This window comes from Nycticebus coucang, chromosome 6 (genome assembly GCF_027406575.1).
Source record: "Nycticebus coucang isolate mNycCou1 chromosome 6, mNycCou1.pri, whole genome shotgun sequence".
In the NCBI taxonomy this organism is placed as follows: domain Eukaryota; kingdom Metazoa; phylum Chordata; class Mammalia; order Primates; family Lorisidae; genus Nycticebus; species Nycticebus coucang.
Window position 1 is genome coordinate 124,958,070 of NC_069785.1, and position 26,984 is coordinate 124,985,053.

At 36.1% G+C, this 26,984-nt stretch overlaps 1 protein-coding gene across 8 annotated transcripts in view; it reads left to right on the plus strand.

Moving 5' to 3' along the window:
- The window catches only part of ARHGEF12 (Rho guanine nucleotide exchange factor 12), a 157,578-nt gene that overhangs the window by 54,874 nt on the left and 75,720 nt on the right, over positions 1 to 26,984 (plus strand). For 6 of the 8 annotated variants that reach the window (XM_053596116.1, XM_053596121.1, XM_053596119.1 and 3 more), the window contains 3 exons: positions 14,326 to 14,349; positions 16,164 to 16,249; positions 18,345 to 18,401. In XM_053596116.1, the coding sequence (XP_053452091.1) occupies positions 14,326 to 14,349; positions 16,164 to 16,249; positions 18,345 to 18,401 (167 nt within the window). Of the gene's footprint in view, positions 1 to 14,167; positions 14,188 to 14,325; positions 14,350 to 16,163; positions 16,250 to 18,344; positions 18,402 to 26,984 lie in introns of those variants that run through there. The other 2 variants (XM_053596124.1, XM_053596118.1) reach the window with 2 other exon arrangements.

A 26,984-nucleotide genomic window follows, 5' to 3' on the forward strand; every position in this document is an offset into this window, starting at 1 on the left:
ACATCAGCACTTGGAAAAATCCAAATACTTGTGTTGGAACAGGACTGAAACACTTGCCTGGCAGAGACTAATGGCTGAACTGTGGTTCTAAGTTTACCAAATGCCTCTCAGTCATATTATAATTAAAAAACAAAACAAAACCTTCCACAAAACCTGGTGTGGCACAGTGGCTCACACCTGTAATCTTAGCACTATGGAAGGCTGAGGCAGGAGGATCCCTTGAGTTCAGGAGTTCGAGACCAGCTTGAGCAAGAGTGAGACCCTGGTTAGTAGAAAAAAATGTCCACCTTTTGTGGTGGACACCTGTATTCCCAGATACTCAGGAGGCTAAGACAGGAGGATCCTTTGAACCTAGGAATTTGAGGTTGCTGTGAGTGAGGCTGATGTTTTGATACTTTAGTCTGGGGCAACACAGTGAGACTGTCTCAAAAAGAAAAAGAAAAAAACCCTACAAAACCCTAAGTTCCAGATATTGTATACGGAAATTAGGGTAGAAAGGGCAACTTAACAGCTACCTCTCATTTTTTGCCTTTTTCCCCCCTCCTAAATATAACCTACCTTAAAGGTAATGAGAAGTTCTTGCTTGATGGGTGAGGTAGAGAAAATTTATCAACATTATAAACTTTGTATAGTGTTTTCTACATATTAGATGTTTCATAAGTATTTAATGATGTTTGGAGCAAAACACACATTGTAAACATAGACTGAACTTGACTTTCTTAGTGTTCAAATTTGTGCCGTATAAAGGTTTATTTATTTATTCATCAGTGTGCCCATTTAAATCAGATCATGCATCATACGTGGTATTCTGAATAAAATTTAAACTTGTTACCACGACTCACATTCTGATATTATCAGGCCCCATCTACTCCTGTCAGTCTTGTCTCAGTGCTTACTCTCTTTGTCATTCCTTATGCTTCAGCTGCAGTGGACTTTGTATTTCTTTTCTTTTTCTTTTTTAATTTTTTTATTGCAGTTTGGCTGGGGTTGGGTTTGAACTCACCACCTTCAGTATACTAAGTAAACTAAATTAACACATTTAGTCAGATCACATGTCTTATTTTTTTCATAGTGCTTATCACGATTTGAAATTCTATGGTGAAATTATTTGTTTGTCTAGAATTTACCTTTCTCCTGGGGAATGTAAGCTTCTTGAGAGCAGGGGCCTTACTGTGTTCACTGATGTAAGCTCCACTGTCAAGAACAGAGCTTGGCACAGGTTAGTGTTTGTATAATTTAGTGTGCATTGACTGCCTGTGGTACGGGACTTGGGTCAAAGTGACTTAAGCAGTAACACATTTACTGCCTGACCTAAGAAGTCTAGAGGTAGGCGTCATAGATTTGAGTAAGTGGCTTAATGGTATCAACGGCTCAGATGCTTTCTGTTCTTTTACTCAGTACCAACTTCATCCTAAACTAGGCCTTAAGGATGTTGCTTGCTTCTACATTCCTGTACAGTACAAGGAAGGGAAAGAAGTTTCATGTGAAGTTTCTTCACTCTTAAGAAATACTTTCATAGATACTGCCAGGTGTCCTTCCTTTCAGTTCTCATTGCATCTTTTCAGAACCAGTCACTTACCCAAAATGGAATTATTAACAGGTCAGGCCCATTACTGCTACTGAATAGGGAGTCAGCTTTTGCTGAGTCTTGAAGGGAATAGTAGATAGCTGAATAAAATTTTCTCTTAGAAGGAAGGCTTTGGTTTCTGGATTGGAAATAACATATCTTCTGTAATTCTAAATAAAATTTGTTGAATTCATATAGTTAACATATAGTAACCACATTAAAGATAAATGGACTGAACACCCCAGTTGAAAGATAGAGATTATCAGGTTGGTTGAAGTAGCAAAGCTCAGTTATATGGCCATAGGAAACGCACCTTGGAAAAAAGTTATGCCATGTTAATGTTAATCAAAGGAAAGCTACAATGACTACGTTAATACCATTTAAAATATATTTTAGAGTGGTAAGACTGTTACTACTAAGGATAAAGAAAGTCATTTCATAATAATAAAAGGATCAGTGAAAAAAATACATTACATTTCTAAACTTTTATGTATCTAATAATAGAGATTCAAACTTCACAAGTAAAACACTGACTTAACTGCCAGGGCAAATAAACAAAACCACAATCATTGTCATTGATATCAGTATCCTTCTCTCAGTAATTGATAGATGAAGATAATCAGCAAGGATATAGAAGACTTAACCAACGTTATTGATCAATTTGATCTAATTGCATTTTTGGAACACATAGCCAGCAACACAATACATTTTCTTTTTGTTAGAGTATATGGAAAATTTGTCAAGATAGACCATATTCTGAACTACGAAATAAATTTCAACAGAGCAAAAGGATTCAAGTCATACAAAGTATGTTTTCTGATTACTATGGAAATAAATCAGAAATCAGTAAAAGAAAGATATCTGGAAAGATACTGCTAAATAATTGGAAATTAAACAAGACAATTCTAAATAATCCATAGCTCAAAGTAGAAATCAAAAGGTATATAGAGAAGAATTTTGTGTTGGATGAGAATGTAAATACAACATATCAGAAGTTGTGGGATGCCACTAAAGCATTAAGTAGAAACTTGTAGCATTAAACATCTATCAGAAAAGAGGGAAGGTCCAAAATCAGTGGAGCTTCATTTTTAAGAAACTAGGGGGAAAAAAGCAAATTAAAACCAAAGTAAGTAAAAGAAAAGAGATATAAAAAGATCAGAGCAGTAGAACTAAAGTAGAAAACAAACAAAAAAAACAAAGAAAATTAAACCAAAATATAATTCTTTCGAGGAAATTAATGAAATTGTTAAACCTCTAGCCAGGATGATGAGGAAAAAAGAAGACAGTCATTAACAGTGTTAGAAACAAAAAGAGGTAACAGGATTACAGAGTCTACAGATATTAAAGGATAATAGAAGAACATATGATCAGTTCTATGTCAATGAAGTCAATAATTTAGATGAGATAGGGATGGAAATTTTATAAATTGCAACATATATACAATATATAAATACCAATATATAATGTTATACATGCATATATACAAAAATAGGAAAATATATAAATATATATCATTATGTGTAAAATTGTGTGTGTGACAATAGGTTGGGGTTTATCCCAGGAGTGCAACTGGGTTTCTTCCTGTCAGGGGAGTTCAGCAAGGAAGGAAAACTGAATGAGGTGTGTTGGTACTAGAACCAAATCAGAGATTAATAATATGAACTCATGTTTAGCTTAATATAGGTAGGTGGATATCTACAGAAACAATTACAGATATGTGTACATACACCAGTGAGTGTATACATATAAATTTCCTAGCTCTTTGACTGCTGAGAGGACCTAGAAGAAGTGGAGAAATTCCAGTAGCAGTGAGCACACACTCAGCCCTGGACCTGTGTTACTAAATACTATTCTCTAATAAAATGGCTCTTTGCAGAAATGGTGATCCCATACCTGGAATATGGAAAATACAAAATGAACCTAGAACACCTTAACAGTGCCCCAAACAAGGAAGTGCTTAAAAATTCCCAGAAGGGTAGGGGCATGCTGGTGGCTTAAGATGGACCAATTTCAGTGAGAAAATAAATGATACAGTATTGGATTATAACTCAGAATATAAAATAAACATACATAAATCTATACTAATATAAAATGATTGTATAAATACCTGGGTAAGAAAACACAAATCTTCCTTACCGAAAAATTCCAAATAATATATGTAGATTCTTTTCTAGGACATGGAGCTTAATGCTGTCAACTCCTGGTGTGGATTGCAATCAAGTGACTTGCTTCTTCCTGGGGTAGGGAACCTGTGGCCTTCTGGATCCTTGAGTACGATTTTTGGCTGAGTACCAATTTTACAGAACAAATCCTTTTAATACAGAAATTTGTTTCATGAAGTTTGGATTTGGTTGAGAGGCCATACGTGGGGATCAGGAAGGACACATGTGGTCTTGAGACAGCCTGCCAAACACTACCTTAACCAAATGACTGAGGTTAACATTACTAGTGATAAGTCATATTGGTAGCTTGTACCTTCATAATAGGTAATGAAAAGTGAACTTTACCTCTGTTGTATTCCAAAAATAGACCCACACACTTGTGGTCAACTGATTTTCAACAAAAGTACAAAGGCAATTCAGTGGAGAAAGGATGGTCTTTTCAACAAATGATGCTGGAATAATTGGATATCCATAAACAAAGAAATTAACTTTTATTCATACTTCATACACTGTACAAAAATTATTACAAAATATATTGTAGATCTAAAAGGAAAATAGAAATTCATTAAGTTTTTGCAAGAAAATGTAGGGGAAATTTATGTGACTTTGGGTGAGGCAAAATTTCTTAGGTATGAAACTAAAAATGTGACCAAAGACCCACTTTCTGCATAAGGTTGCATTGACATGTACTAGGAGTTAGGACTTCTACACATCTGTGGCGGGGATGTAGTTTAACACGTGATAAAGGCAGTGGTTCCTGATTTACAGTTGCCTTCATGTTGAGTACAGGAAAGCTGAGCCTCTCTGTGTGTGCTTGGTGCTTTGCACTTACCAATAAGACACACATCTGCTGCATCTGTGTAAAGCACATTCATCTGGAAATAGTAATAATTCTTACAGCTTTTTAGTGCTTATTCGATTTTTGGATAGTATACCTATAATTGCTGTTATGTAGATCCCAGAGGGTCTGTTATTTATTTATTTATTTTTTATTTTATTTTATTTTATTTTTTGAGACAGAGTCTCAAACTGTCACCCTGGGTAAAGTGCTGTGGCATCACAGCTCACAGCAACCTCAAACTCATGGGCTTAAGCAAGCGATTCTCTTCCCTCAGCCTCCCAAGTAGCTGGGACTACAGGCACCCGCCACTATGCCTGGCTACTTTTTTTTATTGCGGTTACCATTGTTATTTAGCTGGCTGGGTTTGAACTCGCCAGCCTTGGTGTATGTGGCCAGCACTCTACCCACTGAGCTATAGGCGCCGCCCTGTTTTTTGGTTTTTGTAATTTGCTTTTCCTTTAACAGAAATACAGTGAAAATCTTTCTCACTCACTTTGTGCCACACTTTGTCACTTGGGCACCAAAGTAATGTTATCCTACTAGGGGTAGGGAACCTGTGGCCTCAAGGCCACATTTCTCTACAGATCCTCAAGTGTGGTGCCTTGACCAAATACAAACTTCACAGAATAAATCCCTTTGTTAAAAGGGGTTTGTTCTGTGAAATTTGGATTCAGTCAGAAGACCACATGCAAGGATCCAGAAGGTCACATGTGACCCCCAAGGCCATAGCTTCTAGCTTCTTCAGATTCTGATGTTGTCTTTTCCTGAATGTTAAACTTGAGTCAGTGGAATTAAGATAGGAGATGTGTGTCCTCTTCTCTGTTTACCTAGTACCCACGCAAACTCCCATCTGGATTCCTTACTATAAATGAATTCATCCCAAGTGTGAAATCGGGGGGAGTGTAGAACTTGAATTGCAAGAATATTTGTCACAAAATTGTTTATTATGCCAAAAACCTGTACACAAAGCCTAAATATTTACAGAAGGGGACTGGGTCAAATTAATTAAATCAAGAAGTGTTTAGACCTCTGTTTCACAAATCTTTGTCTGATTTGGAAGTTCAATATATAAATAAATAAAAACCAAGCAGCTCTGATACATGGGGAGTCTAGAGCCCCATCTGTGCACTCTTGCTTTGTGAGTCCCTAGAATTGTATGGAGCACAGTTTGTTTTTCTCTCAGTTGCCCAGGCTAGAATGCTGTGGTATCAGCCTACTTCATAGCAACCTCAAACTTACGGGTTCATCCTGCTTCAGCCTCTTAAGTAGCTGAGAATACAGGCACCCGCCATGGTACCTACTATATTTTCTGTTTTTAATAGAGTTGGTGTCTTACTCTTGCTTAGGCTGGTGGTGAACTCTTGAGCTTAAGGGATCCTTCTGCCTCAGCCTCCCAGAGTGCTAGGACTGCAGGTGTGAGCCGCTGCACCTGCCTTTTATGGAGTGCAATTTAAAACCAGTGCTGTGGCTCGGCACCTGTTGCTCAAGCAGCTAAGGTGCCACGAACATACACCTGAGCTGGTGGGTTTGAATCCAGCCCAGGCCTGCCAGACAACAATGACGGCTGTAATCAAAAAATAGTTGGGCGTTGTGGCAGGCGCCTGTGGTCCCAGCTACTTGGGAGGTGGAGGCAGGAGAGTCACTGGAGCCCAGGAATTGGAGGTTGCTATGAACTGTGATGCCACAGCACTCTATCCGAGTGACAGCTTGAGGCTCTGTGTAAAACAAACAAACGAAAAAACCCCACTGCTGTGTGAAATACTAACTTTTGTAAAAATATGTTGATGTTTACTAAGTTGAAGTTATCAAACAACATGTCTAGTGTGGTATAATTTTTATGAAAAGAAATTTCATATATTACACACAGAAATCTATATATTGAGAAAAGATGGGGGATATATGCATAAAAATGGATATTTTTTCCCTTTATTTTCAGTTTCTGAAATTTTATACATGTACGTGGGTCATTATGAAAGGTTTGAGACACAAAAATCTAGAAATGTAAAATCCACCTGGATGGAAACTCAGGAAATGCTCCTAGTAAACACCAATAAGCCGAGCAAGTTGAAACTTGCACAGATGAATCAGAAAGGATGCTATTGGTTATGTATCACGGAAGTGAAATAAGGATCTCAAAACTTTCGTAGTAGCCCACATATTTCTTCTGAGAAAGAGACGTTCTTCATACTACAAAGGTAAACAGAACCATTGGTTTATAGGAAAGTTCATATTTTGGAGAGAAATAATCTCATTCTTCAATCCCTTGAGAGAAAAATTATTTTGAAAATGTTATAAAAGTAAGTCTAGGTTTTGATTCTAGCCTAGGCAACATAACATGACATGTCTTAAAAATGTGTGTATGTGTAATGGATCTATTTTGACATTATTAGAGCCAGTAGTCTTTATGTGTTCATTTGTTAGGGTAGCCACATTTTAGTAGTTAAGGGAGAAGATAAAACTGAATGTCAGTCCATTACAGAGTGAACTTTGTAGAGCCGTTATTGCCAGTTCTGAGATGTTTTAAGATGTTTTAATTTATTATTTTGTTTATCAAATCAAGTAATGTGTGGCCAGGTAATAAGAGAGCTTTCCTTACTCTAAGGGTCTGTCGCATTTTAAGTGCTTCAGTAAGAGGTGGTAGTATCCTAAGCTGTATTTAAGAAGTTAATTTGGGCTGGGCATGGTGGCTGACGCCTGTAATCCTAGCACTCTGGGAGGCAGAGGCCAGTGGATTACCCTGACTTCACAGGTTCGAGACCAGCCTGAGTGAGAGTAAGACCCCATCTCTAAAAGTAGCCGGGCAGGGAGGTGCCTGTGGCTCAGTGAGTAGGGCGCCGGCCCCATATGCCGAGGGTGGCGGGTTCAAACCCAGCCCTGGCCAAACTGCAACCAAAAAAAAAAATAGCCGGGCGTTGTGGCGGGCGCCTGTTGTCCCAGCTGCTCGGGAGACTGAGGCAAGAGAATCGCGTAAGCCCAAGAGTTGGAGGTTGCTATGAGCCGTGTGACGCCACGGCACTCTACCCGAGGGCGGTGCGGTGAGACTCTGTCTCTACAAAAAAAAAAAAAAAAAAGTAGCCGGGCATTGTGGTGGGTGCCTATAGTCCCAGCTACTTGGCAGGCTGAGGCAAGAGAATTACTTGAGCCGAAGAGTTTGAGGTTGCTGTGAGCTACGACCTCACACCTCTCTATAGATGGCAACAAAGTGAGATTCTGTCTCCAAAAAAAAAAAAAAGTTAATTTGAGATCTTACATTACATTATAGGGAATCATATTTTGATTTTACGGCAGAACTGAGCTCCTTGGTCCTTGTCATTCTGTGGTTTGTATTGCAAGGTCTAGAAGTTTAAACTTTTATAATAACACCATGAAAAATTCTCCATGAGTCATTCTGTCAGCTGTAGCTTCTGCTTTAGAGTCCTGATAGAACTAACGTTTTATTGCCAGCTCTGCTAACCACTTTTCATACTTTGGATCTATATGCTAATAAAAAAAGTACATCAGTCAGTTTATGGCATTGTGTAGATAATGTTCAAACCTTTTCTAATTTTTAGTTCTTTTAATGACTCTTAAGATAGGTAGACTAACTATAAATTCTAAGTGTTAAAAGAATTTATGACAGGTGGTTTTTTTGTTGTTGTTGGGATCATTTTCTACTTCTGGTTCTGTGAATCTTACTGTCTAGAGAACTAAAGATTAAACTAAGAGTTAAGCGGGAGTCAACTCCATGTAAATCCCTGTACTTAAGAGCTGTTACGTGTTGTAGACCAATGGTCTCTTAACTATTTTGATTATTATTTTGCGAAAAATAATATAATAGTAGAGCAAACTGATTCAGATTCATACAGTTTCAGATTTTTAAGTATTATGCTTTAGGCCATTTACATTATTTTGTAGAGATAGACAAATGAAAAGCTTGATTAACATGCAGCTCACGGAATGCCACATCACTCTGACATTGAGAAGGATATACGAGGCAATAAGAAAGTAATGGACTTTCTTGCTAGTAAGTGGGGCATATGTATGATCAACCCAGTTTCACTAAGTTTTGAAAAAAATCACTGACCCTACTTGCCAGGAAAATAGAAAGTTTAGATTGTAACCTGATCTTTTTTCTCTGTAGCATCTGAGAAGTTTTTTAACTTGAGTATTGATATTAATTTTATATATTAACAATACAACTTAATGAGTTAAATTGATGGTTTCATCACTGGATTTGAATTATACATTTCTTTGCATTTTACTGAGCTAAAAACCTCTTGGAATATTGTTAGTTTTTAAGTTTATCCTTTTTTCTTTGTCTCCTCTTCCTCCTTTTTCTTTCTTTCTTCTTCTTTTCCTTTTTCTCTCTTCTCCTTCTTCCCTCTCCACTCTTTCCTTTTTCTTTGTCTCTTTGTCTCCCTATTACCTCACCCAGGCTAGAGTATGGTGGCATGATCATAGCTTACTACAGCCTTGAACTCCTGGCCTCAGCCTCTCCAGTAGCTAGGACTATAGGTGTCTGCCACTGCACTCAGCTAATTTTTTTTAATTATAAAGAAAGTTTTTTAGAGATGGGGGTCTCACTATGTTGCCAGGGCTGGTCTCAAACTTCAAGCCTCAAGTGAGCCTCCTGCCTTAGCCTCCCAAAAGGCTAGGATTTCGGGCATAAGCCACAATGCCCAGACTTTATTTTCTTTTATATTTTACTTGAACCCTCACCACTAATGTTAAGATTTTATTTTGTTCTTCTTACTAGCTGATAATAATTGAGTGGTTACTATTTGCTAGGCAGTACTTCTTATTTCCTAATTTAAATCTCAAATTTGTGAGGGGGACACTAGTATCATCTCTGCTTTACAGATGACACAGAGGTTAAGCAACTTCCCAAGTTAAAACAGCTGCTAAACTGTGAAATTAGACTATGAACCCAGTTACATATTGTTTCGAAGGAGTTCCCTACTCCTATGGCCTTAAAATTATGTGGAATTACCATTGACTATAACAATCAATAATAATATTCCCATTCAACCCTGCCCATTTCTAATTTGGAGTAGTGTTATTTTTTGCACTGATGTTTATCATCATTTTATTAGGGTTAAGCCTTAGAATTCTCTTAATTGTTATTTAATTTGCAACGTTCTTATTCTTTGTCTAGTAATTCTCACTAGAATGGATTCCAATAAAATCGTGCTATATTTCATTGATTCCAAGGTGCAGGGTCCTCCATTTCCCTCACATCTTCATATCACTAAAATCAGGGGCTATCTACCCATGAGATTCTTGAACATCTAAATTTAGTAACAAACATTATTTGGCAGTTAATAAAATTTTGACCACTATTCAATGCAGGTAAAATTCTCTTAACCTTCTTCTTTTTTTTGAGACAGAGTCTCACTTTGTTGCCCTGGGTAGAGTGCTGTGGCCTCATAGCTCATAACAACCTCCAACTCTTGGGTTCAAGTGATTCTGGTTTTTTTTTTTTTTTTTTTTTTTTTTTTGAGACAGGGTCTCACTGTGTCACCCTTGGTAAAGTGCAGTGGTGTGACAACTCACAGCAACCTCAAATTCTTGGGCTTCATTCTCTTGCCAGATTCTCTTGCCTCAGCTTCTCAAATAGCTGGGACTATAGGTGCCTGACACAACGTTGAGCTATTTTTCTTTTCTTTTTTTTTTTTATTAAATCATAGCTGTGTACATTGATATGATCGTGGGGCATCATTCACTAGCTTCACAGACCGTTTACCAAGTCGAGCTATTTTTCTGTTGCAGTTGTCATTGTTTTTTAGGTGCCCTGGGCTGGGTTTGAACCTACCAGCCTTGGTGTATGTGGCCAGCAGCATAACCACTGTGCTATGGACACCAAGCCATCAAGTGATTCTCTTGCCTCAGCCTTCCAAGTAGCTGGGACTACAGGTGTCCGCCACAATGCCTGGCTGTTTTTAGAGGTGGGGTCTTACTCTTGGTCAGGGTGGTCTTTAACCTGTGAGCTCAGGGCAATCTACCCTCCTCAGCCTCCCAGAGTGCTAGGATTATAGGCGTGAGCCACCACGCCTGGCCCTTAACCGTCTTTCCTTCATTTTAATGATTTCTTATTTCTTATCATAACTAAACCCAGGGGAAAAAATATCTAATATCTTGGAAGAAAGGGAGAAGAGTAGGAATTAAGGTTTGAGTGTGATATCCCCATTTCTTCTCATGTGGTTTCAGAAGACTTCTCATGGGAATATATGTATTATTATCACAGTATAGCTCTTTTCTCAAGAAAATCAGTAAAAGAAAAATGTGACTTCTAGTAGACTATTTATTATAATCAAATATGTGATAACACAAAACTTTGGTGATCCTTTGCCCTTTTTTTTTTTTTAATTCGGAAGATAATTCTGTTTTTTAACAGTCCTAAAGGAGTATTTATGTATGTTTGTGTGTTTATTAGAAAAGCTAAACCTGGCTAAAATGGAAGTCTTTCTCTAGTATATTAATACATTATTTTTTAGTTGGGGGTACTTAATTACCAAGTCACCTTTCCTTCTATAATGTAGTAACATATTGGAAAGGTTATGAAGATAAAAATTTGGGGAGGGTTCTGGATGTTGCTACATAAGGCTTTAATATTAGAGCTCAGAACTAATTAGAGAAGGGCATTCTGAGTCAAATGAATAAATATATTGTGAACATTTATTAATAAAGCACTTATTAATAAAACCCTTGGTTAGGATTTCTGGGATATAAATGTGCTTAATGTAGGAAATCAAAACAAGGACTAGTCACTTTATCCCAGTGACTCAAATTCCTTATAACGCTGTCCTTTATTCATCATCAGTCTTCATATTGGTACTTTGAATTTGTCTGATACGTAGAAAAATACACACAAATATATTTGTTGGCTAAATGTTCTAATCATCAATATGATATTTTTCAAAAGCCAGAATTTCATTAGGTGCCTCTCACATTACGTTAGCATGCAAATATATAGCTGTTCTACATAAATATTTAACTAAAGGAGATTGTCATGATTTCACAGTTAGATCGTACAGTGGACAGAGACGTGAAAATAGAGGTTTTGTTCACCAAAATTTGTGTCATCAGACTAAAGTTGAACTGATGTGCTTAGAACATGACCACCTCTTTGCCTTCAGACCTGCCTATGTGCAGCAGCTGACACACACTGTGGATTATCTCCACTTCCTTGGCCTTCCTCCTTCCCTGAGTCAGCCCTTTCTGACTCAGTCTCCTTCATTGGTTGCTGCCTCCATTCTCATCATGCAAATTTCAGTTTTTTCCCCAGGATTTGAACCTTGGCATTTACTCTACTTGATGTTGTAAATTTCTGTGACCTTCAATAGATTGACTCAAATCTACAACTCTAGCCCGAGGCTTTTCTTTGGGGTTTTGACTTCCTATTTCTCTATCTCAATGTTTAGTTTATGGTAGTGGTTTTACAAAACTGTAGGATTATCAGGCGGTGCCTGTGGCTCAAAGGAGTAGGGCACCGGCCCCATTTGCCGGAGGTGGTGGGTTCAAACCCAGCCCCGGCCAGAAACTGCAAAAAAAAAAAAAAACAAACAAACAACAACAAAAAACCTGTAGGATTATCGTGGTGATTTTCTTAGCTGAAGCAGAAGGAACCAATGAAATACCCAGGAAGATTCTTGCATGCATACACACACACACACACACACACACACGTCATTATGAAAATTTTGAGATACATGAAAATCAAGACACATAAAATCTTTGAAATAAACAAATGAAGCCCTCCCAGCAACACAGTTAAGCAGAGCAGAAAGGATACTATTGACTGTGTTTCTTGGAAGGGAAATGACAGACCATAACACAATCTGTCCCAAAGCTTTTGTATGCCAAACACACACATGCACACATATACACACTCATCACATGCACACACACTCATATATATTATACACACACATACATGTACATACATATTTGTTTTAGCAAATAATTCAAAGTGAAATTCAGTGATTAGAGAAAAAATATTACTTTAATATTTTTACTTGAGAATTTCATCTCTTCTTTATGAGTATAGTAAGTAGATTATGATAAGCAACTGTGGAGGAGATCCTTGTTCATTCCAATTTTGTCCTTTTCTTTCCCCTCCTTTTCCATTCCCTTGTAAGAGAAAACCAGCTCAGGAAACTGGTTTACAGTCAGTAGTCTGTGAACTTCTTGGATTCTTCACCAGAATCCCCCTGGATGTTACAGTCCCTGAAGCAGCAGCATTATTTTGGGGTAGGAGTTTTTAGAATGGCTGTGAGGCAGAGTGGCTAAGGTTGGTAATTGCAGTTGTTATCCTTTGCAGAAACTCAGTTGAGAATCCTTTTCTGACAACTTTTATATTTATTTGTAAATTTAAAAAATTCCCATTTTCTCTTATCCTAAAGAGTCTGGACAGACTAGGAAGTCCTGTTTCTGAAGATTTGGTAGTCTTTGTAATATCTCCAGAGCAGTGTCCTCCTGTTCCCGAACCCCCTTATTGTCACTAACTATTGTGAGGTCACATGCTGTCATTGTTTAGGGAAGATTTTTGGGTTCTTTGTTTTTTCCCTGTGGATTAATTTCAATTTAAATAGGAGTAAAAGGGAATTGTAATTACTCTTGTATTTTAGAGTTATTTTTGAACTAAAACTACCTCCATGCCAAATATAATAGTTATTCAAGTTATCATTCATTGTTTGATTTCTTACTGTTTTTACTCATTGCCATTTTTAAAACCCCTATTTTACTAATGTTCTTAATAAAGCACTGCTGTTATTACCAGACTAAAAAGTCTTTACATAAAATGCTGTAGGTTGATATAATCTAAAAAGGACAGGTATCAATTGAAGAATAGAAGGATATTTGAGACCATTTTTCTAATCTTAGATTAGCATTTATATATAGCATCTAACTCTTACCAAGGAGCTTCCAGTAGTATTTCTTTAATGGAAAGATGAGGAAGAGATGGCTGTAGTCCATTCAGATTATGGAACCCACAAAAAAACAGTTAAAAAGAAAAAAGTAACTGGTTTTTTTACTTTTGGAACATATTTTTTAATAACTGATAGTACTCCAAAAGTATTTCTTTCTAGATTTCTTTTCTCATTATGCTTATGTATGGAATGAGTAGATTTCTGTTATTAAAGTTAAATATAAATAATCAAGGATTATAGTGACACAAATCAATAGCATAATAATCAGCACCTAGATATTTGGAGAAGTTGGGAGGGGTGATGGGTAGGAAGGAACTGTCCTTGCTAGGGAAACAGTTAAGTATAATATTTTAATGGTAAAATTTTTGTTTTTGCCTTAGTTTCTGAAAAATCTATAAAATGAAAATTTCTCTTCATAGAGTTATTTTTTGAGGATTAAATGAGCTAATATATGCGAAAAGTTTAGAATAATGCATGGCATTTCATAAGCCCTCAGATTTAGCAGTTGGCTATCATTATTTGGGTTCTTACAAAGAGAAGCCATACTCATGGACAAGTGATGGTAAATGCACCCCTAATTTAAGATTTAACAAAAAATAGTTAAGCTATTGTGATGTCCAACTTATTCTTCTTATTTGTTAAATCTTTTTTTTGGCAGTTTTTGACCGAGGCCGGGTTTGAACCCGCCACCTACTCATTGAGCCACAGGTGCGGCCCTTGTTTGTTAAATCTTGCTTTGGGAAAGTTAGCATAAGATTTAAATCTCTTATTCAGGTTTAGTAGAATGAATTGAATAATTATCTTGTAAGTAAAATAACTACATCTGTCTTTTTTTCTTCGTTTCAGGTTTCCCCTCAAAAAACCTATAAGGTAAGTTGTTTATTTGCACTTTGTACTAAAGTGTATGTTAAATTTTAATTGGAGGCATTCCTTTCAAATTATGGTAGATTTTTGTGGTTTTTGAGAACAATACATTTAAGTAGTTCAAAATTACAAAACATTTTCTTTTCTTTTTTTTGGGACAGCCTCACTTTGTTGACCTCAGTAGGTGCTGTGGTGTCATAGCTCACAGCAACCTCAGATTCTTGGGCTCAAGCGATTCTCTTGTCTCACCCTCCAGAGTAGCTGGGACTACAGGTGCCTGCCATAACGCCCAGCTGTTTTTTAGAGACGGGGGTCTCTCACTTGCTCAGGCTGGTCTCAAACCTGTGAGCTCAGGCAGTCCACCTGCCTCGGCCTCCCAAAGTAGTAGGATTATAGGCGTGAGCCACCGCACCCGACCTCAAAGTATTTTATAAAATTAAATATAAAAGGCGTTCCATATTTTTATTTTCTGGAAAACAACATTTTTAGTATAAAATGTTAGTTTTAGTATACTACATACTAAAAACAGTTTAGTATACTAAAAATAGTTTATCCTGAACAGTTTAAACTGTTTAGTATACTATATACTAAAAACAGTTTAGTATACTATATACTAACAATATTTTTAGTATAATCATCTTAATAGCTTCTTCAAATTGATATTTAAGGTCATTCCCTTAAAGAAATTTAAATTTTACTCGGGAGGCTGAGGCAAGAGAATCACTTAAGCCCAGGAGTTGGAGGTTGCTGTGAGCTGTGTGTGGCTACGGCACTCTACCGAGGGCCATAAAGTGAGACTCCATCTCTACAAAAAAAAAAAAAAAAAAAGAAATTTAAATTTATAATCTGTGATTTGAATTGTGATTGTCTTGGGAAGTGAAAGTGGATTGTTAGGTTTTGATGTTTTATAATTTGTGTGACTGTAACCGCCTTTAGTTAATAAGCTTTGACAATGGTTTTAGTCTTAATTACTAAAGAAAAAAATTCAAAATGTTCAAATATGTCTGTGTCTATATCCATATGTCTGTATTCATTTCCTAGGGTTAAATGCCTGTTCCTCAATATGCATGCTCCAGAATTTCTTCTCTTTCTCATCCTGATTATCACAAATATTATTTAAATGTGTGGAGTATGCCATTCCTTATTATTTTAGTACTTTTATCATTTTTGTGATAACATAGTCCAGTATACCATTGCTAAGCTTGGCATTTCAATCAATAATTAGCGTATTATAGTTATGATCTAACTTGTTGCCCATACATTATTGGATCAGCGTATTTGGCTAGGCCAGAGAAGAAATGATTAGTTTAGTGTCATCAGACCTGAAGATGATTGGCTAAGACTTCTGTGGCTAGAACTGTATAGGCAGGCTTAAAGTGAAGCTTTTCCAAGGTTTTTGTTTATTTTTTAAATTGTTCTTATACATGCTATATTTGTACAGTGATTTTGAACTTGACTATAGTATATGGAGGGTTGGAAAATGCACTTAAGTCTTTTTAGGAACTGTTTTCTTATCTGGTAAATGTAAATGATAGTATTGACCTGTAAAAACCACTAAAAAAAAAATAAGCACATGTCTAAGAATAAAATAGACTTTAATACTGAATACTATTTTTATTACTTTAAGGACTTTTTATGATCAAGTAAATAGAAGGTATCACTAAAACTCCTTGAAAGTTATAAATTAGAGATGCTTATGATACTATGTAAGATAAAATGATCTCCTGGTTTCTTTTTGTAAGACATACTTTCAGGATTTTTAAGTTTTATTCTCATAACTTCTTTTGTTATAAACATTTGATTGCTTTGATTTAATTTAGGCATGGAAGTATTTTGAACCGAGAGTCACCAACAGATAAGAAGCAGAAAGTCGAGCGCATTGTATCACATGATTTTGATCCTGCAGGTAAAACACTGTTTATTCTTCTAAAGAATATTAAGAGTAGTGAAGTTCAGAATAATAGACCTTAATCTACCTGAAACAATAAGTAGATGTTTAATCTGTTTTAGGACTCTCCCTCCCCTTTGCTGAATGCGAAGGGTTTATATGATTTATATTATATAAATTTTCCCTCCCCTTTATATTATATAAATCCTTTGCATTCAGGAGCAGTGCAAGTGTTTTGAACTTTCACATTATTGATTTCACTATAGAAGTATTATTATAGAGTGTATTATCTTTTAAATTAATGATAATAGGTTCAGCACCTGTAGCACCAGCTATTATGGCACCAGCCACATACACCGAGGGTGGCGGGTTCAAACCCGACCTGGGCCAGATAAACAACAATGACAACTACAACAAAAAATAGCCGGGTATTGTGGTGGGCGCCTGTAGTCCCAGCTACTTGGGAGGCTGAGGCAAGAGAATCACTTAAGCCCAAGAGTTTGAGGTCACTGTGAGCTATGACACCATGGCACTCTACCGAGGGCAACATATTGAGACTCTGTTTCCAACAACAAAAAAATGATAATAATAATAATTACAGTTGAATCTCCATAGTTGACCACCTCCCTACATTAATCACCTCAACTTGATCTAATTTTCATATATTACACATGCATCCCATGTACTCAATGGAAGTTTCTTGTGGTGACTACCTCCATATGTTGACCAGTTTGTTATAGTCCCTTAGGTGGGTCAACTTTCAGAGGTTCTACTGTATATGATGATTAGAGATTTTGGTCAGACCAAGGGCTTAATATTAAGGTAAATCATGGTATGAGCATTAAGTAGTATGTCATAAAATCAAGCTGTAACAATTATAGACGTTTGTAGTCATTTAAAAATTCAGTTGTGATCATGGTAGAGTATTAGATAAATTACAACTTCAAAAATTAGTGATTGTCTCATTTTAGAGTGAACAAATGAATAGATTTTGCCATCTTTAGTCTTTAGTCAAAAAGTATTCTAAATTCAGTAATCCCATATTCAACATATGTAGTGTTGATCTTTCTTAGAGTTTTATGTTAGCGGACTTTTAACTGTACGTTCTTAATTTTATGCACATAGATTGAATTCCTCTTACAAAATATAGGCTTTTTTCCCTTTTGCTTTCTCATTGTAAACTGACTCAGTATTTAATTTAAAAATGTTGCTTGGTAATTGAGACTGATACATGTTCTTTGTGTACTTATAATTAAGTTGTATGTCCCTGTGACAAAAGATAAAGTAAGTAAATACTGCAATCTCAGATGTATAACATAATGCATCTATGTTTAGACATTTTTATGTAGAAATATTTTAGATATTTAATAGAGAATAATGTTTTATATATTTAATTAAGATGTTTCATACTTTTGGTATTAATTGATCTTACATTTTGAAAAAATATTATAAATAATATCTAGGAAAGGAAAACTAGGAAGTAAATAGCTATAATTTTCTGCATCTTGAGTAGTTGGTAAAATGAAATCCCAATCATCAATTGAAGAGGCTTTAGTGGTGGAAATACATAACGTGTCACCTAAGGATCTCCACGAAGACAGAATTCTCTGATGCCGTAATCTGAATCCATGGGGTTCAGAGGCTTTCATTTATATGATTAGTTACTGTCTTGTTAATAAGAGTCACAGTTTCTGCCCTATATTCGTAAAAATATTATAATCTTGTTAAATTTATTCTGTGATGTACAAAGACAGATGTAGCAAAGTGGTATGCAGTGCTTCATAAGGAGATTATTATAGCTTTTAGTACTTCGGTCATCTCTACAGTTATCAGGTGTATACTATTGTAATAGTATACATACTATTTGTATACTATTAATGTGTTGTTTGAATGTGTTTTTATTGCACTGTCTTTTCTTTGATAAATCTTTAAAATATGTCATTGCCTGTGCTGTTTGTGACTGTTCTAAGTGCTATCATCTATGATGTTCATACTTTGTGTTTGCACGATTTAACTTGATCATGATTCATCCTTTTTCCCCCCATAAAATTTCCCCCTTCCATTGGTCTCCATATTTTCTATATCTCTCTCCTTTTCTCCCGCTCTTGTGCAGATAGCTCCTCCAAGAAGACAAAGTCTAGTTCAGAGGAGAGTAGATCCGAGATATATGGTAAGCTAATGTAGCTAACTCAACCTTGCCCTTTGGAACTTGCTTCATGCTGTTTCCTCCTTCTTCTACTTCTTCTTTTTTTGTTTTAAATAACTGCAGCCTTTCTTATGTCTGCTCTGCATGGCATGATCTACTGCAGGGAAAGGGAGCCTGGGGTTTTAATGTGGCTGTGATGTGGAAGCTCAAGGTTGCTAGAAACTAACATTTATAGATTAAGACTAGGCCACAGTACCCATCTTCTCTTTCATCTTATTTGTGTTAGGAAAGTGATTGTCTCTAATATGTTTGGGTCAGGTTCCTCCAAATAACATGGATGGGCTTTGAATTCTTGTCATCTTCTTCCCATGTCTCATTTGCAGTTTGGATTATGTAGAATTTAAGCAATTAAGTCTTTTCCTCTAAGTATAGTACTGGTGTAATTTAGATATATTAGCAGTTCTTTGGAATTTTTGTTCTATTTTTTGTTTATTTTTAATTGCCTCATCATCTGAAAAAGTCATTCTTGTATGATTTATTCATGATAGCAAAAATATGTAAGTATTTTATTTTCATAGCTTGAAGAATTTGTCTATGCTTTTCTGAAGTTTCCCTGAAGCTTTTTCTGAATGGGAAAATTTTTAAATGGTATCTTTAAAAAATAATCTTCACAAAGAGCAAGGTCAACATTAGTGGTCAACTTTTGCAACAGATGATTGAAATGCTAATATTTCTAGACGGTATCCTATCTTCCAAAGATAGAATAAACCATGTTTGTGAAGTTCATATATATTTTGCCTTTTAAGTAGTTTTACTTGCCCTCTTCCTTTCTTTTGGCTTCTAATTAGTATTTGAAAAAAGTATTTAGGAGAAGCATTGCCTGGAGCCAAGACTTTAAAATAATCTCTGAATAAATTACTTCTTTTTAATAAGATTCCAATTTGGCTTCAATGGAAAATCAAGTTTTTTTTTGTTTTTTTTTTAAGTAGAACCACTATGAAGTGTGTGTTTCCCCAGGTGTCAGTGTTTGCTAACTTTATATATATGAGAGGGAAAAAATATATGGAATTTCCTCTCCCACCTTTTAAGACATTTGACAATTTATATCTTCTGGTACTCCAACCCATAATATCAGATCCTTTTTTTTTTTTTTAAGAGATGGGGTCTTGCTATGTTGTCCAGGCTGGTCTTGGACTCCTGGCCTCAAGTAGTCCTCCTGTTTTTGTCTTCCCACAAATGTGAGGATTATAGGTGTGAGCCACCATGTCCAACCCTCAGATACATTTTAATATTCTGAAGTCTTGGTGTTTGGTTCTAAATCAGTTAATGTTGTATGTAGTATACATGTACATAGTTCTTTACTTGGGTTTTTATAACCAGTGCTTTTTGTATGTAGTTATACCTTTTACAGTAGTTCAACAGGAAATGTTGCTTGTGGCATTTCAAATGTATGCTTTTTTCTTTCCTTCAAAGTATTTGACTCTTTATATGTAAGAAATAGCTTTTTAATTCCTGGAGACTGTTTCTGTTTTATATAAAGAGCTTTGTATAGTTAATTCTTACCTTAGGAATGTGAACATTATCCGTATAGCTCCATTCTTTTCTAGTAGCCTTTGCAGTGTTCTATTTAATCTCCTTCATCATTTTTCTAGATCTGTGGAATATATGCAGAAGTTTGTGTGTGCTTTGACGAAGACTAACAATATAGGAATCTATGACTAGAAATAGATGATTTTTTTTTTTTAACCAGTGATAGGAATATTAACACTAGTTTAGACAAGTTCATTGGCTTGGTAGTAACAGAAACATTTTAAATGGTAATCAGGAAGTAAGGTGTGGCTTCTCTGTGTTTTTGTTTCTTGAGAGCACTTGAGATACCTTTTTTGGGAGGAACTGAGCCCATGAGTCCTTAGAAAGTACTATTCAGAGGGATGAGTTGACTATAACAGCGTTAGCATGCTAACATAAATCTCTTTGACATTATAAATATTTTACTACCTGTGTGAATAGGCTTCTTTAGATTGTGTGCAGTTAGCACAAGTGAAAAAGACTCTCTAAAGAGTCAATAGAAGCTTGGCAATACTGAAATAAATGTATGACTGAGTAGAGTCATAACAACCAGTGTCATTCTGCTTTATTAGAGGGTCTTATTATAAGCCCACTTCAAACTTTTAAGATTATACATTGTCTTCTCTTGGGGTAAAATTCATTAGCTGGGTATTGTGTGTGTGTGTGTTGGAGACAAGAGTCTCACTTTGTTCCCTGAGCTAGAATTCCATGGCATCAGCCTAGCTCATAGCAACCTCAAACTCCTGGGTTTAAAAGTAAGCAAATCTCTTACCTCTGCTTCCCAAATAGTTGGGACTATGGGTGCCTACCACAACACCCAGCTAATTTTTCTATTTTTAGTAGAGATGGGGTTTCACTCTTCTTCAGGTTGGTCTCAAACTCCTGAGCTCGAGGGGTCCTCCCACCTCAGTCTCCCAGAGTGCTAGGATTACAGGCGTGAACCCCTGCACTCAGCCCTAATACTGGATATTCAACATACATATTAGTTACTCACTTAGAAATTATTTATTTTAAACTTTCTTTCATTCTATTTTTTTTTTTTTTAGTTGCCAGTCAATATTTATTCCATTTGCCTCCTTCCCCCACCCCCGGACCTTTTGGAGTCTGTTGAATATGTATGAATGTGCTTTCTGATCTGCAGTTTTAATAATACTTCATTGTTTGTTTTTCTTACTAATGTAAGAGAGAACTCTTGTGGGTTACTGTGGGAAATGAGAGATTTAGCAAAGGGACCTTCCTAACTTCTGTCTTAGTGTCTTAAAGAGATTCCCACTGATAGTATTACATTTAAGAAAATAAGCCATGTCTTCTTAAAGCTGTCTTAGCATTCTGGGGCTGCCATAACAACATACCGTAGACTGTGTGGTTTAAGCAACAGAAATTTATTTTCTCACAGATCTGGAGGTTGGAAGTCCAAGATTTTGGTGCCACTGTGGTAGAATTCTAAGGAAGGTTCTCTTGCAGGCTTGCAGGTGACTGCCTTCTTGCTTTCTTTTCAAGTGATCTTTCCACAGTGCATGAAGGGATAGAGAGAGAGAAAAAAAAAAAAGAAAGAAAAAAGTAAGAGAAAGCTGTCTTGTGTCTTCTGTAGTCCTGTCATGAGGGTTCCACCCTCATGAACTTTTTCTAATCATCCTTGAAAAGGCCTCAGCTCCCAATACCATCACATAGAGGGTTAAGGCTTCAATATATGAACTGGGGAGTGAATCATTTGTCCCTACCCAGGGCAGGAGGACAGACATTTAGTCCATAACAGGAGCAAACTGCTAGTACTTGAAATATCCTGGTTTGGACACTTCAGTATAATTAAAAAAAAATCATATCTTTTCTTAGTCTTCTCATATCTTTAAAAAGAAAATTTTCTGGAAAAAAAAAAAAAAAGGAAAAGTTTCTGGTTTGATTCATGCCCCCACCAAGTTGCTATTTCTGTTTTCTTTTTTCAACCTTGCAAAGAGCATCCTACATGAACCTTGTGTGTCCTCATAAACGATTCACTTCTTAATCTCTTGTAATCTACCTTCTGAATTCATATTATAATATCTGAAAGGCGAACCAAAACATCCTACTTGAAAATCTGTTAACTTTTTTTTCTCAATTCTTGCCTTCCTTCTGAACCATTTGGAAATGCGAGTGTCCTTTCTTTAGTTTATTGTATTATATAAGCCTTTTTCTTTTCTCTTTGTAATTTTTGCCTGTTTCCTTGATTGCTTTTTCCCCTCTTATGTGTGTAGCCATGGTCCAAATTTCTATCTCCAATCTCCAGTCTTACACTTTTAGCTGTTTGCTGGATATTTTCATTCTGTGTGTTCCACGAACTCATAGTGATTAACATTGTTCCCTTCAGGTAGAAATCAATTTTTCTCTCGACTTCCCTCATTTGTCTTTTTAAAATTTCAGTAGATTTAGGGGGTACAAGTAGTTATGTGCATGGATTGTATGCTGGTAAAATAGGTGCTTTTGGTGTAGCCATCATCCGAATAGTGTACATTGTACCCAAGAGGTAGTTTTTCATCCTTTGCTCCCCCCTTCTGAGTCTCTGATGTCCATTATACCCCTCGGTATGACCACTCTTTATGCTCATAGTTTAGCTCCCACTTATAAGTAAGAACATGTGGAATTTGTTTTTCCATTCCTGAGATACTTTACTTAGGATAATGGCTTCCAGTTCTAATCCAAATTGCTGCAGAAGACATTATTTCATTCTTCTTTGTGGGTGAATAGTATTCCATAGTGTCTGTATCCCAACATTATCTACTTATCAGCTGATGGGCGCTTAGGTTGATTCCATGTCTTTGCACTGGTGAATTGTACTGCAATAAACATGAATGCACTTGTCTTTTTGATAAAATGATTTATTTTCCATTTGAGTAGATAAGCAATAGTGGGATTCCTATATTGAATGGTAGGTCTACTTTTAGTTCTTTGAAGAATCTCCATAATTCACCAACAGTGTATAAGAGTTCTCTTTCCACTATATTTGTGGTTCCAACATTTATTGATTTTTGACTTTTTAATAATGAGCATTCTGACAGAGGCAGTGTGCTATCATTGTGTTTTAATTTGCGTTTCTCTGATGATTAGTGATGTTGAGCCTTTTTTCATATGTTTATTGAAAAATGTCTGTTCATGCCTATTATTCCCCCCCCCTTTTTTTTTTTGGAGACAGAGTCTCAAGCTGTCACCCTGGGTAGTGTGCCATGGCGTCACAGCTCACAGCAACCTCTAACTCTTGGGCTCAAGCGATTCTCTTGCCTCAGTCTCCCAAGCAGCTGGGACTACAGGCACCTGCCACAACACTTGGCTGTTTTGTTTTTGTTTTTGTTTTTGTTGTTGTTGTAGTTGTCATTGTTGTTTTAGCTGGCCCAGGCCAGGTTCGAACCCACCAGCCTCAGTGTATGTGGTCAGCCCCCTACCCACTGAGCTACCGGCACCGTCCGCCTTTTGTCCCTTTTTAATGGGGTTGTTTTTTGTTTGTTTGAGATAGAGTTTCACTCAGTTGCCCTAGGATTGAGTGCCGTAGTGTCATAACTCACAGCAACCTCTGAACACTTGGGCTCAAGTGCTTCTCTTGTCTCAGCCTCCCAAGTAGTTGGAACTATAGGTGCCTACTACTACACCTGCTAGTTTTTCTGTTTGTAGAGATGGTCTCGCTTTGCTAGGCTGATCTCAACTTCTGAGCTTAGGCAGTTCATCTGCCTCGGCCTCCCAGTGAGCCACTGCACCTGGTCAGGGTTGTTTTTTTCTTGCTGATTTTTTGGAGTTCCTTGTAGATTGTGGATATTTAGTCCTTTGTCGGGTGTATTACATAGTTTGTGACTATCTTCTCCCAGGTTGTCTCTGTTTATTATTTCTTTTGCTCCATGACACTGTCATTCTTCCATTTATGTGTTATTTCCTCACAGTTGTCTTCGACTCCTGTTTTCCTTGTCCCCTGGGAGTTAGCTGTTTGTTAGGGCCCCTTGATTTATCATCACAATGCTGTTGGTGATAAACAACAGTTTGTTGTTTTCTCCCCACTCTCTTTGTTTTCTCTCTTTGTTTTCATCCCCACTGCCTTGTTCAGTTTTCCATCGTTTCATTATTGGACTATTTTAATAGACTCACAACTTTATTTTACTTCAACTTCACATTGATTCATTCCCTTTTTTCCATTCTACTAAATTCTGCCTTGGCCTCTCATATTAATATTACTAAAGTAAGGATTTTTACTTGCTAGGAAAGTACAAATAATTGTTAACATTTGCCATAATCTGTTTCCAGTTTATTCTACCTTAAACTGCTATTCCACTTAAAGGCTCCAGATTATCTTCTAGAATTTCATATCCCAAATATATCTTGGGCATTCCTCCTCCTATTACTTAGAATCCTATTCATCTTACAAGGCTCAGTTCAAATACTGCCTTTTTCCTAGGGCTTCCCTAGCTTTGTGTAGCTACTTTTGTTTTTGAACTTCAACATCTTGTTTTGTGTCTCATTATCTGTATTTATATTCATCTTTGCATGTCTCAAGATGCTTGACACATTGGAGGCACCTGTTAAGGGAGTTTTGAATGAATGAATGTTGAGATTGAGATGAGGTTTAGTAGAGAAAATTGATGGAATTAAGATGATCTTGACTTATCTTAATAGGATATCTCTTCCCTTTTGAAAAACTTTAAGGTAGGAGAAAATGTAACTTAAAAGAGAGACTTATTTCTGATAGTGGTCTAAAACGATGAAATCAGCATACTTGGAATATAAGGCTCCTCTTTTGGCAGGATTGTGCATTTAAAATCAAGAAGCTTCTTAATCAAAGGATTATCTGAGATCTTACTCATAAAACATGTATGTCTGGCACCAGTTTAAAAATGAGCTGTTTTTATGAGGTTGCACATGGTCTTTCTCCACACCCTTCCCTGAAGCTAATTCTTAAGAGGTGAGACTTGAAGAAGTTTGGTCATGAAATAAAAGGTAAAGCAAGACTAATGTGATTTCACTAAAGTAAATGTAGTATAAAAGGTTTATCATGTTGCTTTACATGTTTAACATTCCATTTTCATTAATATACTATCTGGTACTACAGTTGCAGCCTTTTTAAAAAGACTATATAGTGAAACTTTTTTCAGAATACTTTTTAATCATTTCCTCCCTCATTCCTCCAAAGTATTATAAATACTTAATCAAAATACAACCATTGCTAATTGTCTGTTGAGTAAGAAACAATCTCTTTATGTTATATTTTAAAATGCCACATTGTTATTCACAGAAAATAATGACTTGTTTTTAAGGGAAGTACAGTTTAGAAAGGATAGAATTTATATAAATTTAATAGAAGATCTTTATTTCACTGATGAGATGAAACATAATACTGATTTATCAGCTTCCAAGTGAAATATCACGATCCTTAAAAGACAAGAAGTAGGGCGGCGCCTGTGGCTCAATGATCAGGGCACCGGTCCCATATGCCAGAGGTGGCAGGTTCAAACCCAGCCCCGGCCAAAAACCACAAAAAAAAAAAAAAAAAAAAAGACAAGCAGAAAAAATTTCTTTGTAACTAGAGAAGTTATTTTGGGGTAGACGGGGAATCAAATTATTGCAGTTGGAATTTTGCCAGGGCAGAAAGTTAATTAGTGTTCTTATAGACATATTTCTGTACTTTGCATAGTCTTTAGTTTGCGTCCACCCTGGGCAACATAGCAAAATCCTGTCTCTACAGAAAATAAAAAATTAGCAGGGTATGGTGGTGTGAACCTGTAATCGTAGGTACTTGGGAGGCTGAAGCAAGAGGATAGTTTGAGCCCAGGAGTTCCAGGCTATAGTGAGCTATGATTGTGCCATTGTACATCAACCTGGGCAACAGAGTGAGACCCTGTGTCCAAAAGAAAAAAAAGAATTTTTTTTATGTAAAATAAATGCAATTTATTTAGTAACTAATTTATGAGCACCTATTATATGTCAAGGACTTTATAGTAATGGTAGAGATTCAAAGATATTAGGAGACTATACCCGCTTTCTAGTTGTTCACAGTCTAGTGCAAAAGGAAGAATTGCAATATTGATTAGTACAATGTACAGATACGCATTTGTTTATTGTTACCCTGTATGCACTTAAAAACAAATAGCTGTGAAAAAATATCTTCCTATGATACCAAGAATAATGAAAATGAAGATGTGTTACTATGACTAAGTTTCAAGGAAGTTTAAGCCACCTTCTGCCTGTCTTCATATAAAGTGCTAGGATACAACTCCTATCAGAGTGATTTTGTTATCTTATAGAAATCATATTGAGGTTTGTATACATTTGTATGGTAATTAGGATTAATAATCTTATGCCAGACAATAAGGGATTTAGCAACAAAACAAAACTTTGGACTGTATGTGTTGTAAAACCAGAAAAGGTAAAAATAATGAAAGCTATTTTTTTTTTAAATTTAGTGAAATTTGAATGTGGCTATTTTGGAGCTAGAGTCCACGTTTATCTTTTTCTTCTTTTATAACACACAGGGCCCATTATATGTACCACAGTCCAGTTCTTAGACATTGTCACTCTTTATCTGTTTGCTTTTCTATTGTTCTTTCCTGCTAAGATTTTATGTTCTTTGAGGAGATGCTAAGTAATTTTGTATTCTTCACAGCATCTACAGACTGCAGAGTTAAATAACTGGTATAGACAGATGTTCAGTGCAAATTTGCTAGAACAAAAGAAGTAGGGTTTTGGAGAGGGTCAAAAAAGATGTTCCAAAGATACGATAATTTAGCCAGTATTGGTGCTTTCAGATTATAAAGGGTAGAATTTATCCCTCTATAGTAGGTTTTAGTAGCTGTGGTCTACAAGTAGAACATTTCTCTCAAGAAAAAGGAAAAACAGTTTATTTGATTTTGAGTAAGAGGGAGCCTATAGATTTGAGCATTTGAGAAACTGGATTTCTGGATTTTCAATGGTAAGATGGCTTAGTTTGCAGTTAATTATTACCACAAATTTGAATGTATGCAGACAGCACATATTGATAGGACAGTATAGCATTATTTGATTTAATTTTATAGATTCCATGTTTAAGGT